The sequence below is a fragment of the Lynx canadensis genome, chromosome E3 (genome assembly GCF_007474595.2).
Source record: "Lynx canadensis isolate LIC74 chromosome E3, mLynCan4.pri.v2, whole genome shotgun sequence".
Classification (NCBI taxonomy): domain Eukaryota; kingdom Metazoa; phylum Chordata; class Mammalia; order Carnivora; family Felidae; genus Lynx; species Lynx canadensis.
The window spans coordinates 22,622,601-22,639,719 of record NC_044318.1 but is presented as its reverse complement, the minus strand read 5'-3'; the positions used below and the strand labels follow the sequence as shown (position 1 = coordinate 22,639,719).

Sequence of the window (17,119 nt, the reverse complement as noted above, 5' to 3'; positions counted from 1 at the left end):
ATTGGACTGAACTGGGGGTTCCAAGCATAGGGGCTTCTCATTGGCTGAGTTGTGCCAGTCTCACATTGACCCGGGCTCCTGCTGGGTGAGGAGAAAATCTCCTGCTGGGTAGGCTCTTGCCTCTTGCAAATACAACTTAAGTCTCTTGCTGGTTCTGGAAAAGGCTGTAAGGAGTGGTAGGATATGAGAGCTCCCCCCCTCTGGCTTCCCAACTTCATTTTTTTTTGTAAGCTCTGATGAGGGATAAAACAGAAAATGTTCAACTTTAGCCCGGAAGGCTGATCCAAAGCCTACATAATTCTGATGAGGCTCAAATACGACGTGCTGGCTGCTATATTCTTTTTTTTTTTTTTTTTTTTTTTTTTTTTTTTTTTTTTTTGTTTATTTATTTTGAGAGAGAGCGTGAGTGAGCACACATGTGACCTGGGAAGGGGCAGAGAGAGAGAGAGGGAGAGAGAGAATCCTGCTTAGGATTCGAGCCCCATGCTGGGCTCGAACTCATGAACCGTTAGATTATGACCTGAGCCGAAATCAAGACTCAGAAGCTTAAATGACTGAGCCACCCAGGTGTCCCACGGCTGCTACATTCTTAAAGGGTCTCATGACTGCCTGTACAACCTACCCATAGTTAATATCGAACTGAATGATAAGAGAAATCTTGAGAGGTTTATGAGTAGAAATTCAAAGAAAACATTTATGATCTAATACTTGCATGTCCCCTCCCTCTTGAGCATTAAGCATATAACCGCCAGCTTCATACAGCAAAAGTGCAGCTCTTTCTGCCCATGGGTCTTGTCCCCTGCTATAATAAAGCACCTCTTTGCACCCAGAATATCTCAAGAATTCTTTTCTTGACCTGTAGGTTGGTGGCCCCACATCAAGTTCTACGACCAACCGTGGGGCTTGAACTCAGGACATGGAGATGGAGAGTCACGTGCTCTACCCACTAAGCTGGCCAGATGTCCCCCAACTTCATTTTGAATAAGGTGTTTTTGTTGTTGTTGTTGTTTTCCTTCAGTTTCACACAAGCAATTCTACAGGTAGCTAAGCAGGTACAACCCCTTGTCCTGTTTTCAAGATAAAAATTTCAAAATCCACCGTCTTTAGTCCTGTCTAGTTCATCCTAACTTTATTATGGTTTATTGGCTTATATCCAGGGGAGAAACAAGCTTCTCGCCTATTACTGACCTGAGGTAGTTTAGTATATCATAGCAAGGCCCCCACCAAAGTGAGGCTGTTAATCCCTCTCCCAGGAACTGGGAGATCTGGATCTATCATCTATCGCTAGGAGGTTTGCATTTCAAAAAGATGGCTTTCAGCCCCCGGGAGTCCTGAGTTTTGAGACTTGCAAGAGGCTTATTTAACCACAATAGAGATTTACAATCATTTTAAGAGGACGAAGAAAGAAATTCTGAAACAAACGTGGGAGAGAGGGAAGTCACACCCCTTCTTTTCAACAGGGAGAATCAAGCCTCTCATTTTTCACTTGGATTTGTCCCACCAGGTGTTGTTTTCGAGGCGTGTTGTGCTTAGGTGTGCGCTGTGGGCGGGTGTTGCGCGAGGGCGTGTGTTGTGTTAACACTGCGCGTGAAGCCCGTCTGTGGGGGCAGTCGGGTGTGAGGGAGGGTATGTGTGATATGTGTGATGTGGGAGGTAGTTCAGAGTTGAGTGGCGTTGAAGTGCTGGGCCGGGGTGTGTACCGGGTGGGTTCTGCACGGAGCAGGGGCGCGTGTGTCGGGGTGGCGATGAGTGGAATTAGCCCACAACGTAGTTGCGGGAAACGATAACGGCGATAATGGAGAGGACTAAAGCTTGGTTCCGCGGTTTCTAAAAATTCGGAGGCCGTCTTCCTTCACTTTGTAGTCGGAGGGCTTGAGGACTACAATTCCCAGGATGCCCCGCTCGCTCACCAACCGGGAACACGCGTCGATTTAATGGGCGGGCCTGGAGTGGGCTGGTCAGGAAGAGAGGCAGACGACCAATGGGCGAGCCGGAACGAATCGAAAGCCACGCTGATTGCGCCGAGGATGATTGGAATCTTTGGCGCCTTGGTTTCAGTGGTGGATGCATGGTGGGCGGATGTAGCTACCAATGAGAAGGCGGGGAGGAGGAGCCAGGGGGTGTGGGCAGGGAGAGGTGTTGACTAGCAGACGGTTTACCCAATGAGGGGCGCAGGTCGCTGAAGGGGGCCGGGCGAGGCGTCTAGAGGCGGTGGTCTGTGGTCGGCTGGTGTGTGCCATGGCGGAGCCGGTGAGGAAACGGGGCCGCCGATCCCGGGGCGGCGGTGTCGGCCGAGGGGCTCGCGGGTCCCGGGGCGGCCGGGGCCGGCGTCCTCGCGTCCCTCGGTCTCCAGGCCGGCCCACCCTGGACTCGGTGTTTGTGGACTTGGTCAGCGACAGCGACGAAGATATCCTGGAGGTCGCAACAACGCGCAGCGCTGCGGACTCGGTCGAAGTCCCTCACCCGGAGCCCCCAGTGCCGGCTGCCCCCCGGGACGACAGCGACAGTGACAGCGAAGGGGCGGACGCACCGCCCGCCGGAGCCCCGCGGGCCCCGGTCAGGCGGCGGCGGCGGCTGCTGCTGGATCCGGGGGAGGCACCGGTTGTTCCGGTGTACTCCGGGAAGGTGCAGCGCGGTCCCCGGGAGGGCTAACGCAGAAGGGCTGGGTCTAGGGACTGCTCAGATTAGGCTTCTGGGATTGGTCTTGGGGGACTAAACGGACGCGGGAGTTGGGGCCTTGGAAGCAGAGAGATGCAGGGTTCCTGACGTTTCTGCAGTTTGGAGAGGTGAAGAGGTTTGGAGTGTGTTAGGAGTTTGGGATTCCCGGGAGCTGGAGTGTCAGAAGCAGAGAGAGGCTAAGGGGCCGGGATCCCTTATGCTTCTGAGAGGGGCTGGCAGGACCTGGGGCTGGGATTTGGGGCATGTTGGGTTTTGAGGTTGGGGCCCATTGCTAAGGATCCAGGAAGCTGGGGTCATGGAAGTTCAGAGAAGACTGGGGACTCCAGGAAGCTGGGTCCCCTGGTGGGAGGGTGAGCTAGGAAGCTGGGATTCCCCAGGATTCCAAGGTAGCAGGATGGGTGGCAACCTAGTAAGAGCGTAAAAGAAAAACTAATGCCTTAGGGAAAGGACTTGTAGCAGTAAGGGTACTCTAATTTGGATCTTGTGGAAGCTGGGCTCCTAACTCGCCCAGAGAGGACTTGGACTTGAGAGCTGGAGGACGGGATGAGTCATCCTGTTTCCCTTTCAGTAGAGGGAGGACTTGGGACTGATTCACTTTTGTCTTTACAGGTGAAAAGCAGCCTTCATCTCATCCCAGATCACCTGTCCCTCCTGAAACTCTGTCCTCCAGAAGCTGAGGAAGGTAGGGGCAGACTTCCAGAGAGGAGCCCAGTGCTGGCCTCTCTGAGGAAGCTTCCTGGAGTTTACATCTCTGCGGTTTATTATTATTCTTTTTAATGTTTATTTATTTTTAAGAGGGAGAGAGAGCGTGAGCAGGGGAGGGGCAGAGAGAGAGGGAGACACAGACTCCCAAGCAGGCTCCAGGCTCCGAGCTGTCAGCACAGAGCCCGACGCGGGGCTCGAACTCACAGAATGTGAGATCATGACCTGAGCCGAAGTCGGATGCTTAACCGACTGAGCCACCCACGGACGCCAGAAATTCCCAGGAGCTCCTGCGGTTCATATTTTTCCTGAGGCTCAAGGGAAAGGCATGACTCCTTCAACCTAGCCAGACAAAAGCTTCTGTCCTGAAATGAGATGAGTGTTCACCAGGAGGCACAGAAAGGGCTGTCAAACTGCCCTTCCCCCAACCTGATAGGCACAAGAGTGTGCTAATCTCCAGATTTCTAGGCCATCTCCAGAGATTCTGATTCTGTATTCCTGGGGGCAGGGGAGGAGGAGGGGTTGAGAATCTGTAACATCGTGGTACATCTGCAACAAGTTCCTTGGGAACACTCTGGAGCCAGCATGGTGTCCTTTGAATCTTATCAGAACTGGTCCTCCCTCAGTGACGTGATGTTTTGTGAACCACCCAAAGGCAGTGAATAGGAGTCAAGTTTAATGAGGAAGGGATCCAGGGGTCCAAATGCAGACCTTGGGCCAGGCCTTCTGTACCGGGAGCAAGTATGGTAGGGTGATCAACAGCTGATTTAGGAACCAGCTGGCCTGGGTTTGAATCTCAGCTCTACCTTTTAGTAGCTGTGCGACCTTGTTTCGTCATCAGAAAACTAGGGGTAATAGTGGTCCTACGCCAGAGGATTTGGGTGAGAATTAATTAGAGAGTATACATAAGGAGCCCTCTCTTGGGCTACATGTATGGTTAGGATGGTACCTGGAACGTAGTCGTGCAAAGGTACCTCTGTCCTTGCTGCTTCAAATGTAGGCCCAGGTGCGCCAGGCGTCTCCCGGGAGCTTGGCAGAAATGCAGAATCTCGTGTGTCTACCGGCTGCCACATTTATCGAGGACAGAGTTGCTCAGCCTTGACCTCACTGACATTTGCACTGAGTAATTCTTTGTGGGGACCCGTCCTGTGCATTGTAGGATGTGTAGCAGCATTGTGACCTCTACCCACCAGGGGCCAGCGTCACACACTCCGACTCCCTCCGCCTCCTCATCATGACAACAAAAATTGTCTCGAGACATTGCCACATATCCCTTGGGAGGCAAAATTGCCTCTGGTCAAGAACCACCGATCTAGGATGTATTATCATTGCTTTGTTTTTGCAGTGTTTATTTTTATGGTTAATGATGATCTTTGGTTAATGGCAAACAAATGAAAAAAGAGCTTCTGTGTTCTAGAATAAACCTCTAGTTTCCTGTTATAAGGAGTTGTAGTTAAATTGAGTGATTAAAAAAAGATACTAAGTATTACAGAGATATGACAAAATGTGGTAATCATGCTCACATGGGAGAAATTTGAGAAACATGGGCTCAGAGGGCCTATACTGCTCCGTACCTCGTTCCCTCCCTGTGCCATGCTGCCTCCTGCCCCGTACCTACGTGGTCTGTCTATGCCCATCCAATCCAGTACAGGAAGAAAATAAGAGGAACAATTAAAAAAAAAAAATCGTCCTTTGCCAACATCTGGTTTGAAGTTTGTTCTGTCACATACACGGTAGTATGTGCATGTGTCATAAGGAACACGTGTGTATTAAGTAAATAACATATTTCCTAGATCGTGCGTATTTTATATGTGGGCGGCATGTGATCAAAAAAGGAGATTAAGTTAATCATAACTTAGTTGGAGTGGCCCACCTTCCGATCGTCCCCACTTCCGTGCCGGCTCGTGCCTTAGCATGAGGTTCAGACACCTCCACTCATCGTTTTCTCTGCACCAGGCATTTCCCTATGACTCCTGCCCCTTGAGCACTTTCCCAGCATTATTGTGTGTGTGTGTGTGTGTGTGTTTCTTGAGACCCCTCAGTCTCCAGCTTTCTCAGGACCTTGTGAAACCCCTGACTTGCCTCTCCTTGGCCTCTCGCTGCTCTCTCTTAGCCTACCCCTTCCACTTGTCCTCCTTTGTTCCCAGAGGCCGATATGGCAGATTCTAGCAGTCCGCATGCTGAAGATGCCCCGTTTCCAGATTCGCCTTGGAAGAAGAAGCTGAGGAGTAGAGATGCAGAAGAGAAGACAAAGGAGGTGTTTCTGTGAGTGAGGCTGGGGCACTGGGACCCCAGGAGCAGAAGGGGAGCCGGAGGCGTGGGCTGAGGTGGGCAGGATCCTTGGGTGGCTCCTGAAAGGGTAAGGAGAAGGGATGGAGGGAGTCTTGAGGCTCAGGGAGGAATGAAGTTGTTTTTTTGTAAACATTTTTTTAAAGTTTATTTACTTATTTTAAGTAGGGGAGGGGCAGAGAGAGAGAGGGGAACAGAAGATCTGAAGTGGGCTCTGTGCCGACAGCGGACAGCCCTATGGGGGGCTCGAACTCACGAACTGGGAGATCATGACCTGAGTCGAAGTCGGACGCTTAGCCGACTGAGCCACCCAGGCGCCCCAAGGAAAGCAATTTACCTTAAAACTTAGGCATTTTCCTTGCTAATATTTGGGTCCCGTGGGTATAAAAATGATGGCTCAGGTTTTCTCTGACCTTACCTCCCCGTGTCCACAGGATGATGTCACTGGAAGGTGTTCCCTCTTGATAATCCACTTCCCCGTGTTGGTGCCCAGGACCAAGGAGCTACCTCCTTGGTAGCTCAGGAGGAGACACATGGGACTGGGGTCCCTTCCTCTTCCTCCGTCCCAGCCCTCGCTTCTCTTTGTAGGTTTCAAGACACCTCTCCTTTGTCTCCGCCTCCTCCGAGAACCAAAAGCAGGAAGCATACTCGGGCACTCCAGAAGTTAAGGTACCAAGGGCAGGGGGCTCGCCGGGGTAAAGAGGGGCGGTTTGGTGGGTGGCCCACCCTGGCTGACCCACCGTCCTTCCTGCACCCCAGGGAGGTGAACAAACGCCTGCAAGATCTCCGTTCCTGCCTGAGTCCCAAGCAGCGCCAGGGCCAAGATCACCAGAACCAAGAGGATGAGGTGGTCCTAGTGGAGGGTCCCACCCTTCCATCGAGCCCCCGGCTCTTCCCACTGAAAATCAGGTGCCGGGCTGATGTGATCAGGTTGCCCATGAGGATGGTAAGTGCCTGAAGGGCCGTGGGGGAGGGGTCCCCGGAGCTGCCTGTGGGCGAGTGTGGTGTCAGGGCAGAAGGGACCGTGTCTTGCTTTCCCCATCCAGCCAGTGCCCTTCCAGGTTCCCCGCCGCCCCCCGCCTCCACCATGTCTTGGGTTCGCTCTTCCCTTTGTCTCGATTGTCTTTCCCTCACTCTCTCTTCTCCAGCAAACTTCCCACCCACCCTTCAAGGCTCCACTTAAGCCTCCTGAGAAGCTTTGCTTGGTAGCCCCCTCCTCTGTTCCTTCCCTCGGACCCCGTGCTGCCCCTTGGTGCCTGCTTTTTTTTTTTTTAATTTTTTTTTAACGTTTATTTATTTTTGAGACAGAGAAAGACAGAGCATGAACAGGGGAGGGTCAGAGAGAGGGAGACACAGAATCTGAAACAGGCTCCAGGCTCTGAGCTGTCAGCACAGAGCCCGACGCGGGGCTCGAACTCACGGACCGCGAGATCATGACCTGAGCCGAAGTCGGCCGCCCAACCGACTGGGCCACCCAGGCGCCCCTGGTGCCTGCTTTTAAACTGTGTTAGTCACAGATGTCACCCGTTCGCTCTGAGCTCCCCCAGCTTCCTGGTGGAAACGACTATTTTTGTAGGGATGAGCCCAATTCCAAAACAAGAGTGACAACAGAAATAACCATTTATTGAGCAGCAGCGACGTGTCAGGCAAGCAGCGAAGCCAGGCCTTGCGAACACGCAGCCCATGGCTTTTATCGACAGCGCGTCTTACTTTTTTTGTCCCGTGGACGCAGAATGCTTTTCAGACGTGTGTTCGTTGCCACCCACCTCAATGAGTGATTTCATCCAAAGGACCGGTTGCCTGGCTTCTCTTAAATAGGAAGGAGTAGTTGCACTGGCCTGTGCTCCCACATAGCACCCATCAGCCAGAGCTGGGGACAGCTGGCCTGTTAGAGGGGGCGTATGAGATCCAGTTTGCCTCATTCCCCACCCCTGCCCTTTTCCCTCTTAATCCACGGCTGCTTCATTTCTTTGTGTTACCTCCCCGAACCCCATATGGACGTGACTTTATTCTGTACTTTGCCAGGTAAATCTATGGGACTCCCAGCTGAGGAGCTCAGCGGGTAGCAAAGGCCAGAAACGTGGGGGGGGAGGGGGGGACGGGGCACGTCAGGAGGTGGCCTCCTTTGCTTCTTGTCCCCTCGCCAGTCGGAGCCCCTACAGAGTGTGGTGGACCACATGGCCACCCATCTCGGGGTGTCCCCAAGCAGGATCCTTTTGCTCTTCGGAGAGACAGAGCTGTCCCCTACTGCCACTCCCAGGACCCTAAAGCTTGGAGTGGCTGACATCATTGGTGAGAGGAAGGCAGGGAGGTGGAGCCTTGAGGAGGCTTTGGCCACAGGGAGGGGATAGAGGAAAAGGCCCGGAGGGGGCCCTGCTTCCAGTCCCCCCCTTAAGCCTGGCTTCCCGATCCTGCCTCCCACAGACTGCGTGGTGCTAGCAAGTTCTCCGGAGACCTCAGAGATGTCCCGCCTGCTCCAGCTGCGGGTGCAGGGCAAGGAGAAACACCAGATGCTGGAAGTCTCGCTGTCTCCGGTGAGTGGGAGAGATGGCTGTCCGGGCCCCTCACCCTTTCCTCTGCCGACCGTGTCTCTCTGGTCAGTTACCAGCGGGTGGCTCCCCCCGAGTCCCGAGCAGTTTGGGTTCCTGCCCGTCCTAGAGAGTGTGGAGAGCCCACTGTTCAGCTTTGATCCCCCTCGTGCTGGGAACCTCTGCTCTAGTCTCCCGACTCCTGCTTAAAATGGAAAGGACCCTTGGACGGTAACCAGTGAAACAGAACAACAGCGCCAGGCTTCTGAGTGACAGTCCCCATGCTAGAGATAATTAACTTCCCAGTCAGGGTGTTGGTGAACTTCACGGTGACATTGCGTGGAAACCACTGTCGTTGCCCTCATTTAACACATAGGGACACGGGTCTAGAGAGGCGGGATAATTTGCAGTGTCTGTTCCTGGGGCTGCTGTAGCAAAACACTACAAACCGGGTGGCTTAAAACAACCGTATTCTCACACGGTCCTAGAGGCCAGGAGTCGAAGCTGAGTGCTCAGCAGGGGCCGTGCTCTAAGGCTCCGGGCAGAAACGCTCCTTGCGGGGCGCCTGGGTGGCACAGTCGGTTAAGCGTCCGACTTCAGCCAGGTCACGATCTCGCGGTCCGTGAGTTCGAGCCCCGCGTCGGGCTCTGGGCTGATGGCTCAGAGCCTGGAGCCTGTTTCTGATTCTGTGTCTCCCTCTCTCTCTGCGCCTCCCCCGTTCATGCTCTGTCTCTCTCTGTCCCAAAAATAAATAAACGTTGAAAAAAAAAAAAAAAAAAAAAAGAAACGCTCCTTGCTTCTTCCTGACTCCTGGAGGTGGCCGCCGGTCCTGGGCACTCCTTGGCCTGCAGCTGCGCCCGCCCCCTCCCTCAGTGTCTGCCTCTGTCGTCACGGGGTGTCCTCCCTGTGTGTCTCTGCCTGTGTGTTTTCTTGCAAGGATGCCAGACGCTGGGGCCCACCCTCAGCGAGTGTGCCCTTGACTTCACCTGATTACATCCGCAAAGGCCCTGTTTCCCATCTGGAAATGGGAAATGGTCACATTCACACTTACCAGGGCCCTTGCCCAAGGTCACACATGAGCCGAGTGGGAGAGCCTGGCCTGCAGCTCGGGCCATCCTCACTCTAGGATCTGGGCTGTCTTCTTCACTGCAACAGACGCCTCCATTGGTAGGTGAGGAGCTTGGGGCTTGCAGAACCCACCTGACCCGGAGCCTGCAGCCTAAGCCTTAGCCTCTGTGGCCCGGTCCCCTAGAGAGGGACCCGGCTGTGCTAGCTTCTCTGTCCACTCGCCTTCCCCTCCGTGGGCTCTGACTTGATTTGTCCCCTTGTCCTCTCTGTCCTGAGTCCTCTGTACATCTCTATAAGTTCTCAGCCCCTCTTTTCAAATTCTTTTTTTTCTTAAGATTTTTTTAATTGAAAATTTTTAATGTTTATTAATTATTTATCAATTGTGAGGTTTTTTTGTTTTTTTAGTTTTTTTAATGCTTATTTATTTTTGAGAGAGAGAGAGAGAGAGAGAGCGAGAGACAGAGCATGAGCAGGAGAGGCAGAGAGAGCGGGAGACACAGAATCCAAAGCAGGCTCCAGGCTTCAAGCTGTCAGCACAGAGCCTAATGCGGGGCTCGAACTCACAAACCGTGAGACTGTGACCCGAGCCGAAGTCAGACGCTCATCCGACTGAGCCACCCAGGCAACCCGTTAAAGATTTTATTTTTAAGTCACCTCTACACCCAACATGAGGCTCAACCCCATGAGCAAGCGTCACATGTTCTATTGACTGAGCCGCCCAGGCACCCCCTCCCCTCCCCTCCACCCCATCTTTTCGAATTCTTACATCCATTTTTTTCTTCTCTGTCCAGGATTCTCCTCTCAAGACCCTCATGTCCCGCTACGAGGAGGCCATGGGACTCTCAGGCCACAAGCTCTCCTTCTTCTTTGATGGGACAAAGCTCTCAGGCAAGGAGCTGCCCACTGATCTGGGCATGGAATCTGGGGACCTCATCGAGGTCTGGGGCTGAAACCCCGCGCCCTGTTTTGACGTGCCGCCTGGACTTGGGGGAGGACAGCTGCCCCTTTTGGCCCTGTATGGGCTTATCTTTAAGCTGAAGCAAAATCTAGCAGCGAACTTTGACCCCCTCTCCCGTTGACCCTGGTTTCAAGCCGTTAGTTACTTGGTTAGTTGTGTGGTTCTTGCCGTCCTGGGTGGACTGTGGCTCCGCCCACTGGGTATGCTGCGTTCGCAGCCCCCCAGGACACGGGGAAGGTATCCCTCACTCCCACCGAGCCCCTTTCCTTCCTGGAAATGTTTTTATGCAAATGTTTTTATGCAAGTGCTCCTATTTAGAGCGAGTGGGAATAAACGAGGGGTGGGTGTGGATTCCAGGCCTGGGATGTCTGGGAGCTGGGACCAGCAGTGTGGCCCCAGGGGGCTAGCAGGTAAAGTTTGAGGCACCTACACGAGTGTGGTTCCCCGGCCTGCAGGAAGATAAATGGTCCAGGCCCCACACGCGCTCACTTAAGCCCAGGCAGACAGGGTCTAGTGGATCCTCAGCTTTGGATGTCTTCCTCACCCCAGGACCCTTTATAGGCACCTTCCTGAGGCACACACGTTGTTTAAGACATAATTGAACACCTCGAGCTCTTTTTGTTTGGATCTCCCGATGCTAGTCTACGAAAGGCTTCTCTGGTTTTACGGCTGTCTCTTCCCTGCTCATGCCAGCCTAAGCACCCATTCGAGTGTGCGGATATCGCGCGTCTTTGAATACAAACGCATCCTCGTAAGACGCACTGATGTGTGTGTTGAATACACTTTTGCCACGTGCGGTAGCGCCGTGCTGTAGATCTCGTGCTGTTTCTTTCCTCGCTCAATACGTGGTGCTTATTCTACGTGGGATTCATCGCTCGAAGGGCTCGTTGGTGTTCCTCAGGGGGGCCTCGGCTGCATCTTATGCGTTCATGGGTCTCCTTCCGCGCTTGCGTGGCAGGTTCTCCAACATCAGCCCCCAGGATGGGATTACGGGGCGGACGGGTTCATTTCCCTGTGGTTCTACCAAATTTTTCTCACGAATGGCCACGGAGCCTCCCCCTGGAGGGTCCCCGTTTCTCCTCAGCCTCACCAGCTCTTGTTACTGCCCTGCTTTCCAACTTTTGCCAGCCCGTGGGGAGGAAAGTGGTGCCGTGTTTCAACGCACATCCATCCGCTCACCGGCACTTCCGGGAATTTCTTCGCACGTGCCCCGCAGCCTTTCGGGCTCCCTTTCTGTGCGCTGCCGTGACCGCTGCCGACGGCTCGAGGACCGGCGCTCGCGCTTGATTCTTTAGGGGTGTCCTTCACCGAACAGAAATTCTCAGTTTGGATGTTACGTGCGTGAACTATTTTGTCGTATCATTTGTTGCTTTTTGATTTCTTATTTAAAAGTCGTTTAGATATTTTACATTTTCTGCTCTTGGCCCCTTAGTTTGCCCTTGCACGTTTCGGCCACTAAGTAGGGCCGAGGTCCAGCCATCACACCCCGCGATGCACGTCGGCTGGCCTCTGTTCTGTGTGGGCGAACATTTGTTCGCATCGGCTGATTCCGGGCCGTACCGGCTGCTGAATATTGAATATTACTTTTAAACGATTTGCATTCAACTTCGCCTATGAGATCCAGGTTTTATTTTCACCACAGAATGAGCCAGACTTCTCAGCGCTGTCTACTAATAAAGCCATTAATTTGCCACTGATAGGTGGTATCATTCTGACAAAAGTATGTCACCTTCTAAAAACTTTTGTTGGAATGTGGCATTCCTTTGACCTTATAATGTGAGAAAAATAGAAGCCTCTGTAACATTGAAATAATCCACGATATGGCATAACTCATTTTTTTCAGATCTCATTTTGTCCATTAATACGTTTGGATACGTTAAAATTGTGTATTCGGCCTTAACAAAATAAACGGGAGTACATTCACCTTGCGCCTCCTTGAGGGTTTCTGTCTTTGTAACCCCCCCCCCCCCGGGACCCCCCACTACAGCCCCTGTGACAGTCCATTAGTTGTCACCTTGCATCCATTGTTACTCCTTCCAGGGTAAGCAGAGACCCCGGTTTTTAGCAAAGCACGGAGACTTCAGAGGGAGGACAGCCAGCCTCCGTTGTCGCCAGCTGCCAGTTCAGGCTGGTGGGTGTAAGGGGGAGAGGGGCGCACCTCGCAGAACATTTCCCAAAGAGGGTGGCAGGAGCCCCTCTCCTTCGCTGTCTTCCTGCTGCTGGACGTAGAACAGCCCTGCGGACACGTGGCGACCTTGGGAAAAGAAGCCGTGCAGGTGACACAGGACACGGAGAGACGGAGAGACGGAGCCTGGGCCCCAGCCTCTCTGCAGCATCCTACCAGTCCTCCACTGCTGACCTCGGGGCTTTCCTGGGAGGGGGAGCTACTTCCGTCCTGCCTAAATCACTGCTATTTGAGGACTTCTGTCTCTGGTAACCCAACCCAGTTCCAGCCCCAGGATGTTGCCATTGCAACATTGTAGTGAGCCTGTTGGGGTCCCTGGCTGAGATTTTTCTCAGGTTTCTCTCCAGGAGTAGAATCACCGGTCACTGAACGTGTATCCTCCCACCTGGTCTCTCTCTTCAGCAGTGCGAGGTTGCTGACCACAGTGACTGGACCTCTTTATAAATCCATTAGCAAGTGCTAGAAGATTCCGGTTTCTTCTTCCCCAGCCCTGAATCTGGGGAGGAGATGGGAAAGACTACTTATTTTAAAAGAATTTGCATTCCTTCTATGTTGAGAGGTTATTCATCCTTTTGATCAAAGGGATTGATCACTTCTCAGGTGGTCATTTTATTTTATTTTAAAATGTTATTTATTCTGTGCTCGCTTTGGCAGCACATATACTAAAATGTTATTTATTTTTATGGATTTTATTTATTATTTTTTAAAATAATTTTTAAAAGTTTATTTATTATTGAGAGAGAGAGAGAGAGAGAGAGAGAGAGTATAAGCTGGGGAGAAGCACAGAGAGGGAGACACAGAATCTAAAGCAGGCTCCAGATTCTGAGCTCTCAGCACAGAGCCCGATATGGGGCTCGAACCCACAGACCTTAAGATCATAACCTGAGCCGAAGTCAGACACCTAACCAGTCAGCCACCTAGGTGTCCCTTAAGGATTTTATTTTTAAGCAATCTCTTACACCCAACATGGGTCTCTAACTCACAATCCGGAGATCAAGAGTCACACCCTCCACCAACTGAGCCAAACTGGCACCCCTATTTTCTTTTCTTTTTTTTTTTTCTTTTTTTTTTTTTTAAAGATTTTAAGTGATCTCTGCACCCAATGTGAGGCTTGAACTTACAACCCCAATATCAAGAGTCCCATGCTCTTCCCACTGAGCCAGCCAGGTGGCCTGTCAGGTGGTCTTTCTGAACTCTCCCGAAAAAAACCAAAAACAAAGCCAACAAACAGGGGTGCCTGGGTGGCTCAGTAGGTTAAGCTTCTGACTTCGGCTCAGGGCACGACCTTGCAGTTCATGAGTTCAGGCTCCGCATTGGGCTCTGTGCCGACAGCTCCGAGCCTGGAGCCTACTTCGGATTCTGTGTCTCCCTCTCTCTCTGTCCCTCCCCAGTTCATGCTCTGTCTCTCTCTCAAAAATAAACATTAAAAAAAACAATAAAAAAAACAACACTCTCCTGATGAAAAACCTTCAAAACTGGGTGCCTGGGTGGCTTAGTTAGGCACCCGACTTCGGCTCATGAGTTCGAGCCCTGACAGCTCAGGGCTCTGACAGCTCAGAGCCTGCAGCCTGCTTCGGATTTCTGTCTCTCTGTCTCTCTGCCCCTCCCCTGCTCACGCTCTGTCTCTCTCAAAAATAAATAAACGTTAGCAAATTTTTTTAAAAAAACACCTTCAAAATTGTAGTAGGCCCTTACTTGGTGTCACATGCGAAGCTTGGTACTTTTCGTAACCTCATTCATCCAAAGAGCACCTAGGAGGTAGGTGGTGGTATTATTCCCATTCTCCAGAAGAGAAACAGAAGCACAGATTAGTGAACCCGCCCCAAACCTCACAGCCACCGGGCGCAGAGCCAGATGGAAGGCCAGGTGGGCCTGATCTACGACAAGACCCGTGCTGCTCACGCTGGAACCTGCACACAAGTGAGCTGGGAAGCTTGTGGAAACAGACGTGGCGTCAGCAGTTCTGGGGTGCGGCCCGAGATGTTGCCGTTCTAACGAGCTCCTAGGGGTTGTGGCCGTGCTGGCCACACTTGGGGTAGCAGGATGCTGTTTTGCTTTTTTTTTCTATAGCCTCACAGCCTCCCATCTCCCCACCCCTGCCATTCCTTCCGGAAGTCCCCCCCCCCCCGCCATGTCCTCTGTGTGTCCCCACCTCAGTCCGAAACAGGGGTCTGGCTCAGTGGACTCTTCTTGCCCATCGATCTCTTTCTCCGGTGCTAGACTGTAAGCTCCTTGAAAATAAATACCCTATCTTGTTCTTCTCAAACATCCCTAGCTCGGTGTCTGATACCTAGTAGTTAGTTACCTGACAAATGTTTGTTGAATGAACAACTTCCTCATCGCATGAGCCAGAAACCCGTGTCACTCTGGACACCTCTTAACCCCCATATCCTCTCCGTCACCCACAGCTGCCCTAGGTGGCTAAGAGCGACTCACGTCCCTCCATCCCACCGAGGCCTGCAGCCCGGTCTCCTGCTGCAGCCGCCTGACAAGTTCTGCCGCCCCTTTGGCCCCCTCCAAGCCAAGGACAGTGTAGCCAGTGTAGCCAGAAGGATCTTAAATGCAAATCCAATTTTAAAATGAAGGATCTTGGGGCGCCTGGGTGGCGCAGTTGGTTAAGCGTCCGACTTCAGCCAGGTCACGATCTCGCGGTCCGTGAGTTCGAGCCCCGCGTCGGGCTCTGGGCTGATGGCTCGGAGCCTGGAGCCTGTTTCCGATTCTGTGTCTCCCTCTCTCTCTGCCCCTCCCCCGTTCATGCTCTGTCTCTCTCTGTCCCAAAAATAAATAAAAACGTTGGAAAAAAATAAAATAAAATGAAGGATCTTCAATGCAAATCCAATTTTAAATGTCCTAGGCCCCAGGCCCAGCCTGGCCCCTGTCTGCTCCCTGGCCGGCCTCCCTCCCCTCACTGTCCTCCATGCTGCCCTCCTTTCAGATTCTGGTGTCCCTTATGCTTCCTTCTGTGGCCTTTGCACAAGCTTTCCACTGCCTGGAACTGTTTTTTTCTCCCCTCTTAGGAAGTCAGTGTTTGCCGCCCCCCCCCCCCCCCCCCCCCCCCCCCCCCCCGTATCTGAGCTCAAGGATCACTTCCTCAGCAAGACTCTCAACCTCCCTGACCAGGTCAAATGCCCCTGTTATCAAGTCCGTGTCATACCCATACACCTGTCTTTGTTGATTTATTTTATTTTATTTTATTTTATTTTATTTTATTTTATTTTATTTATTGTTTATTTATTTATTATTTAGTTTACTTATTTATTTATTTGAGGAGAGGGGAAGAGAGAGAGGGAGAGAGAGAATCCCAAGCAGGCTCCGTGCTGTCAGCTTGGAGCCCAACGCAGGGCTTGAACCCACAAACTGTGAGATCATGACCTGAGCCGAAACCAAGAGTCAGACGCTTACCTGACTGAGCCACCCAGGTGCCCCCAGATGTCATTTTTTTGTGGCACTTGTCATAGGTGAACTTTTTTTTCCCCAAGAAATTCCACATGTATTTTCCAGACCAGTTTCCAAATCAGGTAGAGCAAAAAGTTGGGCTCCAGTTTAAACCAATAGACCTGTACAGACAGATTTATTTATCTGACCTAAAAGTAATTTTATTCCAGAAATCCATCAGATTGAAAAAGCCTGAGCCCAGAGATGAGCACAATGTTTTTTTCCATTTGGCAAAAGCAATTAGCATAAAGATATTTGCCTTTATAACCAAAAAGTTTTATTTTCATTAATGTCCAGTGGTACTGTATTTGGATCACAGGCTTTTTTAAAAATAATTTTTAGGGGCGCCTGGGTGGCTCCGTCAGTTGAGCGTCCGACTTGGGCTCAGGGCATGATCTCGCGGTTTTGTGAGTTCGAGCCCCGCGTCGGGCTGTGTGCTGACAGCTTGGAGCCTGGAACCTGCCTCGGATTCTGTGTCTCCTTCTCTCTCTGCCCCTCCCCCTCTTGTGCTGTGTCTCTATCAAAAATAAATGAATGTAAAAAAAAAATTAAAATAAAATAATTTTTAACTTTATTGGAGTTTAATTTACGTGCCTAACCATTCACTCACTTGAACTGTAAAGTTCATGAGTCTTAGTAGATGTACACGGCCCGGAAATGGTTCCTCCGGCCATTTGCATAATCCCCTCCCCCTGACCCCATTGTATGAATGTCACCTGCTGGTGGACACTCGGGGCTTTTTCATTCTGGAGGCTATTATGAATAATGATTCTTTAAAAAAAAATGTTTATTTATTTTGAGGTGGGGGGAGGGGCAGAGAGAGCGAGGGAGAGAGAGAGAGAATCCTCAGCAGGCTCCATACCCGGCGCGGAGCCCAACGTGGGGCTCCATCCCACAGCCACAAGATGGTGACCCAAGCCAAAATCAAGAGACAGACGCTCAACCGACTGAGCCACCCAGGGGCCCCAGTAATGCTTCTTATGTATATTTGCATACAGGGTGTTTTGTAGCGGCATGTTTTCAATTCTCCTAGGTGATCATCTCCGATGATACCTAGGAGTGGAGTAATGGGCAAATGTGTGTTTAATTTTGAAGGAAACTGCCGGTTTTCTAAAGTAGCTGTACTATTTGCATTCGTACAAGTACCGTGTGAGGGTCTTAGTTGCTCCATATCATTTCCAGTACTTGGTGTGATCAGTTTGTCTTTTTTTAAAAAGCTATTCTCACATAGTGATATTGTGGTCTTAATTTGTCTTTTCCATAATGACTAACAAT

The 17,119-nt window shown here is 51.6% G+C and overlaps 1 protein-coding gene across 1 annotated transcript; it reads left to right on the top strand.

Annotated features, from left to right (window-relative positions):
* Positions 1-2,114: 2,114 nt before the first annotated feature.
* Positions 2,115-12,152, top strand: LOC115503657 (nuclear factor of activated T cells 2 interacting protein). Its single transcript, XM_030299921.1, has 8 exons — positions 2,115-2,625; positions 3,289-3,361; positions 5,529-5,646; positions 6,259-6,339; positions 6,430-6,616; positions 7,818-7,962; positions 8,095-8,204; positions 10,058-12,152. The coding sequence occupies exons 1-8, from the start codon at positions 2,239-2,241 to the stop codon at positions 10,214-10,216; spliced, it is 1,260 nt and encodes a 419-aa protein (XP_030155781.1). The 5' UTR covers positions 2,115-2,238; the 3' UTR covers positions 10,217-12,152.
* Positions 12,153-17,119: the final 4,967 nt, after the last annotated feature.

What these genes read in the sequence shown, in the direction of transcription:
- LOC115503657 (XM_030299921.1), top strand. Translation starts at nt 2,239, where the DNA reads ATGGCGGAGCCGGTGAGGAAACGGGGCCGCCGATCCCGGGGCGGCGGT. An exon ending in AAGACAAAGGAGGTGTTTCT is followed by an intron (nt 5,647 to 6,258) that starts GTGAGTGAGGCT and finishes TTCTCTTTGTAG; the next exon opens with GTTTCAAGACACCTCTCCTT. An exon ending in TCAGGTTGCCCATGAGGATG is followed by an intron (nt 6,617 to 7,817) that starts GTAAGTGCCTGA and finishes TCCCCTCGCCAG; the next exon opens with TCGGAGCCCCTACAGAGTGT.